Source organism: Lagenorhynchus albirostris, chromosome 15 (assembly GCF_949774975.1).
Source record: "Lagenorhynchus albirostris chromosome 15, mLagAlb1.1, whole genome shotgun sequence".
NCBI lineage: Eukaryota > Metazoa > Chordata > Mammalia > Artiodactyla > Delphinidae > Lagenorhynchus > Lagenorhynchus albirostris.
The window spans coordinates 14,711,140-14,717,139 of NC_083109.1; the positions used below are offsets into that span (position 1 = coordinate 14,711,140).

The 6,000-nt window shown below is 56.6% G+C and overlaps 1 protein-coding gene across 2 annotated transcripts in view; it reads left to right on the forward strand.

Moving 5' to 3' along the window:
* CDH22 (cadherin 22) overlaps window positions 1-5,781 on the forward strand; it is a 70,772-nt gene extending 64,991 nt beyond the window's left edge. Inside the window, exons 10-11 of one of the 2 annotated variants that reach the window (XM_060123287.1) lie at window positions 1,310-1,564; window positions 4,476-5,781. In XM_060123287.1, the coding sequence (XP_059979270.1) occupies window positions 1,310-1,564; window positions 4,476-5,044 (824 nt within the window). In that variant the 3' untranslated portion in view covers window positions 5,045-5,781. The remainder of the gene's footprint in view (window positions 1-1,309; window positions 1,565-4,475) is intronic. The other variant, XM_060123288.1, reaches the window with a different exon arrangement.
* Window positions 5,782-6,000: the final 219 nt, after the last annotated feature.

The window sequence follows — 6,000 nt, forward strand, 5'->3', positions numbered from 1 at the left end:
TAGTAAATGACCAACTCAGCATTAGTTATTAACATTTTAATGGAAATTTTCAAAGATGTATACAAGTAGATAAAATAACACAATGAACTCCTATGTGCCCATCACATGAGCTTTAACCCATGACCAGTCTTGTTTCAGCTGGACCTCCAGTCCACTTCACAGGTGTGCCCAAGGTCACAAGTCGGCCCTTCCAAGGGCTCTTCTTCCTGCATTGTGTTCATGATGGGGAAGGCCAGGCAGGCGCACCGAATTGGGGGCTGCGGGGAAGAGGCTGAGTTAACTGGGACCGCAAAGCTGGGGAAGGGACCCAGGCTGTCAAAGTCTGAGGTCAGGGAGACCAGCCTGAAGCCTGCGAGGGCAGAGAGAAGGACTCAGGAGGGAGGCCTGGGCCCCCAGCGGGAAGCGGGACCCCTTTTGTGGAGCTGGCTGTCAAGGATGGGAGCAGCAGGGAGCTGGGCTCTGAGTACTTCTCGACTGCCGCATTGGCAGCCACCAGAATGACAGAGGGTCAGTGATGGCCTGGCCCATGCAGGAGAGGTGTGGAGGAGTCACCGGGGCGGGGGACCCCGTGCTCTACACCCACCCCCCGAGTCCTGACTGGCACTCCCAGCACGAGGCCGAAGCAGTGCGATGAGTATGACTCATGTGAGTTCACTGTTCCCTCTGGCCATTATGCATCAAAAGGAAAGAGACCGGTGAGGTGACCTTGGTACCCTGGGGCGTCCCCCTCAGGCCCCAAGGGGCATGCCCCCGGCCCTCCAGGCTCAGCTCTTAAAGAGACTCCTGACAGAACAATGCCTCAGTCAAAGGCAGGTGCCAGCCCGTGTTCCCCGTCTTCTCTGATGACCCAGAGCTTGTCAGTGCCCAGGAAGCCACAACCCAAGGACCACAGGACCCCCGGATCAGGATGCATGGGACAGCTGGGGTGGAATCTGAGAGAAAAAAAGGCCGTTGAAACAAAAGGCAAAAACAATTTTCTTGATATAGCCAGGGACAGGACCTTGGCACCACTGGGGACAAAATCTTGGAATAGCTGAAAACAGAATTTTGAGACAGCTGGGAATAGAAGCTTAGGACAGTTAAGGACAGAATTGAGGGCTCTATGGCTGGGGACAGGACCTTCAGGCAGCTGGGGGCAGAATTTGGGGAGAGTCGGTAACAGAATTTTAGGAGATCAGGGAATAGACCCATGGGTCAGCTGGGAGACAGTAGCTGGGGGCGGAGTGAGGCAAATCCCGAGGTGGAATTGGGAGGTGACTGGGACGGGGGAGGCCGAACCCAAGTCACACACCACTCCGTTTCTTCGAAGCAGACAATACAGCCGCGGTGCACACGCAGCACATGGGCTTCAACCGGCAGGAGCAGGACGTGTTCTTCCTGCCCATCCTGGTGGTGGACAGTGGGCCGCCCACGCTGAGCAGCACGGGGACGCTCACCATCCGCATCTGTGGCTGCGACAGCTCCGGCGCCATCCAGTCCTGCAACACCACGGCCTTTGTCGTGGCCACCTCCCTCAGCCCTGGAGCCCTCATCGCCCTCTTGGTCTGTGTCCTCATCCTGGTCGGTAAGTCCACCAAGAGCCAGCCCCCCCGCCCGACTGGCTCCCATCCTTGGGCCCTGGATGTCCTTCCTGAGGTGCCCCCATGGGGGTCTCACTTTCCCTCCCCATCCTAGGAAGGGCTGGCTCGATTGATGTCCAGGTTCTAACCTGCAGCTCCTACGAGAAGTCTCCTAAGTACGGAGCAGCCCTACCACCAACTCCAGAAGGTGTCAGCCCCCAGCTGAGACTAAGTTCATGCTGGCCAACCCTCTACATGGCCCAAAGTCTCTCTAATTTTGAAAAACCAAGCCTATTTTTTAACATTCTCTCATGTCTATTGTCCTATTTTAGTCTTTATGGAGTACTTTTAGTAAAAAAAGGGCTCTTGTGAACCTCACAACCCCTCAGCCAGATGTATCATCCCCATTTTTTAGATGACAAAACTGAGGCCCAGAGTCGTTAAGTGGCTTGCAAACGGGGACCCAGTTCATCTTCTGATTTGAAATCAGGCCTTTTCACCCTGTGTTCCCTGCTCCTTTAACTACTCCACCTGCTAGGAATGTAAACTGGGGGCAAGACTTTGAGGCAGCTGGAGTAAAATCTTAAGGCACTTGGGGAGGGGGCAAAAATCTACTCGGGTGTCAGTTCCACCAGCAGCCAGCTGAACCCCCCAGAGTGTCCCCAGGGAAGAGGTCAATGTTTCAGGAGCTAAACTGGATTCAGGTGGCCGCAATGCCGCCTCTCACTGTTAAAGTAGAAAGGCCTCACCTCAGTCCTGACTACTGGACAACAGTCAGAGCTGGAGGAACTCAAGGAAGGGCCAGATGGCAGGTCCCAGGTTTGCTCAGTTCCCTGGGAGATTCAGCTGCCTCCCACGCCTCACCACCCACCCCTGGGACCTGCGGAGGTCCTGGGCAGGCCCCTCCTAGCTGGGAGGCCCCCCCTCCTCTCCACTCCCCAGCCCGTGGCTCAGAAACCCTTTTTCCAGAGGATGCACTTTACAGCGGTTTCATTTTCCGAGGCAGTGCAAACAAATTTCTGCCTAATTGCCCACAAACGAAGAAAGTGCACATCAGTGCTCTAAAGGTGACGGGCGGAATCACTGATCAGGCCTGGCACATCTGTCTCCTGCCGTCCGCGCTTCCCACCATCTGCTCTCACGGGCACCCCCCTCCGCAGCTCCCGGCCTCCAGCTTCAGAAGCCGACCATCCATCTTTCCCACTTCTCTCCTGACACCTTTCCTCCCTCCCACCCTGTCCCTGGATCCCACCTCCTTCCCGGTCATGATCCACCTTGTTAGGTCGTGAGCCAGCACCCTGCCCCGTGGCCCTCGCAGCTGGTTCTGCCCACTGGCCTGGCCTGAGCTGTTTGGAGCTGCAAGAAGAATCCAGTGCCTGAGAGGATACCCAACACATGTCTGTCCATCCATCCACCCACCTATCCATTTAATTCTCTAATTTGCTCATCGGTTCCTAATTTATCCGTCCAGTGAGTACCCCCACCCATGTGCTAAATTATTCTAGGCACTGGGATTCATCAGTGAAAGAAAGATACAAAAAGCCCTGAGTAACTGGAAAGTTGGGCTTGCCATCGCTGAGACTGGGAGACTGAGGGTGGGAAGGGGGAAAGATTATCCTTTCAAATTTGGACACATTAAGTTTGAGATTCTCCTGGTCAACCCCGGGGACTTGCTAGAGAGGAAACTGGATGTACAATCTAGATTTCAGGGGAGAAGTCCAGGCTGGAGGCTGCAATATGGGAGTTGTCAGCCTCTAAATGGAATTTAAAGCCACGAGACAAGGAAAGCGACAAGAGAGGGGGTGTGGAAAAAAGACCAAGGACTGAGTCCTGGGACTTCGGATGTTAAGAAGTCAGAGAGGAGAGGAGAAGAGAAGCTTGCTTATAAGGTTGAGAACGAGTTATCAGTGAGGTGGGAGGAAGAAGAGTATGCAGAGTCCTGGGAGGCAAGTGAAGAAAGCCAAAAAAATCTGCTCATCCTTGCATCACCCAGGTCTCCATCCAATTCTTCATTCAGTCATTCATTCAACAAGCATGGTTCTCTTGCTTACTGCATGCCAGGCACCACTCTAGGGGAACGTTCCCCAGGTCCCGGAGGGCAGTTCACAGTGTGTATTTTGAGGCGGAGTGAGACTGACATCTTAACGTGGCAGGTCTGTGCTATGAATGAGCAGTGACTTTCAAACCTGAGCTGCCTGGGCATTACCTGCAGGCCTTATTGAAACAGACTGCTGGGCCCCACCCAGTAGATCTAGGACAGGACCTGAGAATTTGCATTTCTAACAAGTTCCCAGGAGATGCTGATGCTGGTCCAGGGTCCGAACCAGGGGATAGAGAGGAACCCCTCATCAGGGGAGCTTGGAGGTGATATCCTGAACCCGGCCTTGAGCTCTCAGGGAAGGGCTCGTGCAGGAGATATCTGGACCAGAGACCCAGAGGGCGAATAGGGTGATCAGGGCTTCTGGAGTGGACAGAGGAGGGCAAGGGTGAAAGAGAGGTCAGGGTCAAGGACATTTCACTCCCCCCAGACCTCAGCTGCCCCATTCCCATCGCCACCCCCCAGCACCCAGAGACCTCAGGGGGATGTATCTCTTCATAGAGTTAAGGATGGAGACCTCAGAGTTTGGGTCCAGCCCTCAACACCCATGAAATCTCTTAACACTGCTCTCTGTCCCCACCCCACCCCCAGTGGTGGCATAGGCTTGATTTGCACACCTCCCAAGATGGGCAGCTCACTACCTATCCAGATAGCCAGCTACGGTCTGACTGTGAGAAAGGTATTGTTGCACAGAAATCTAGGAAATTTGCATGAGCATTTAGGCTGAGCCAGCTCTGCTGGGGAGGAGGGGAAGGGTGGTCCCCGGACTGTCCTGGGGGGGCGCTGCCCTCACGCGCCCCCTTCTGTCTCCCGCGCAGTGCTGGTGCTGCTGATACTCACCCTCAGGCGCCACCACAAGAGCCACCTGAGCGCGGACGAGGACGAGGACATGCGGGACAACGTCATCAAATACAACGACGAGGGGGGCGGCGAGCAGGACACCGAAGCCTACGACATGTCGGCACTGCGAAGCCTCTACGACTTCGGCGAGCTCAAGAGCGGCGGCGACGGCGGCGGCGGCGGCGGCAGCGGCGTGGGCCCGGGCGGGGGCCCGGGGAGCCCCCCGCAGGCCCGTCTGCCTTCGGAGCACCACTCGCTGCCGCAGGGGCCGCCGAGCCCCGAGCCGGACTTCTCGGTGTTCAGGGACTTTATCAGCCGCAAGGTGGCGCTGGCGGACGGGGACCTGTCGGTGCCGCCCTACGACGCCTTCCAGACCTACGCCTTCGAGGGCGCGGACTCGCCAGCCGCCTCGCTCAGCTCGCTGCACAGCGGCTCGTCGGGCTCCGAGCAGGACTTTGCCTATCTCAACAGCTGGGGTCCCCGCTTCCGGCCCCTGGCCGCCCTCTACGCCGGCCACCGCCCAGAAGGCGAGGCCCCGGCCTCCTAGCCCGCCCTCCCTGCAGCCCAGGACCCAACTGGACCCCAGGACAAAGCACGTCCCCTGCTCACCCCCTTCCCCCAACCCTCCCAGGGCGGCGGGACAGGAGGGGGACCTTGTGCGGGCAGCGGACTCCCCGACGGCATCCCTCCCCTGGGGGGGGGCGGGGGGGCGGGGGGGTTGGGCAGCTTTTGCCCAGAAGTGCGGGAATTATGACCAACATCATTAAAACTGCAGCGAGAACGGGCACTGCGTGGCTCTGGGGTTAGACAGGGAGAGAGGGTGGTGTGGAGCCCTCCTGGCTTAGGGGAGAAGCTGGGGGGAGGATGCTGCAGAAGTGCCAGCCCAGGAATGCCCCATCAGAGTTAAGAGGAAAGAAGGGCTGTTCATTTACTAAGCGCCTACTGTGTGCTGGGCCTGTACAAAGACCATCTTAGTCATCACACAAACCTTGAGCTGGGGCCCTGCAGGTAACAGTTGGAGAAAGCCACCCAGAGAAGTGGCTGGGACCTGTCCAAGGACACCTTGCCAGTGTACCGTGGAGCCACAGCACTTACCGGCTACCTGGCCTTGGGCAAGTTACCTCTCTTCTCTGGGCCTCAGTTTCCTCCTGTGTCAAACGAGGCAAATAGCAGAACCTACCTCGAAGAGTCTTGAGGATAAAAAGGCTTCATGTGTGTCAAGTGGTTAGGACAGTGCCTGGCACATAGTAGGTGCTCAATAAATGTTAGCCTTTGATACTGTTATTATCTTTGTTGTTATTAGAAGCCCAGCATGTCTGCCTCCCGGATCTGAGCTCTCTCCCCCTTTTTCCAACATCTCCAAGGATATAGAAAACCTGACTATTGGTGTTGCTTCTGCTCTGAGTCGGGGATAGGGACGTTCCCAGAAATTGGAGAGCCTTCCGGTGTCTCAGGCGACACTGGAATAGGACACCTGGCAGGCGTGTGATGACAGACCAAGAG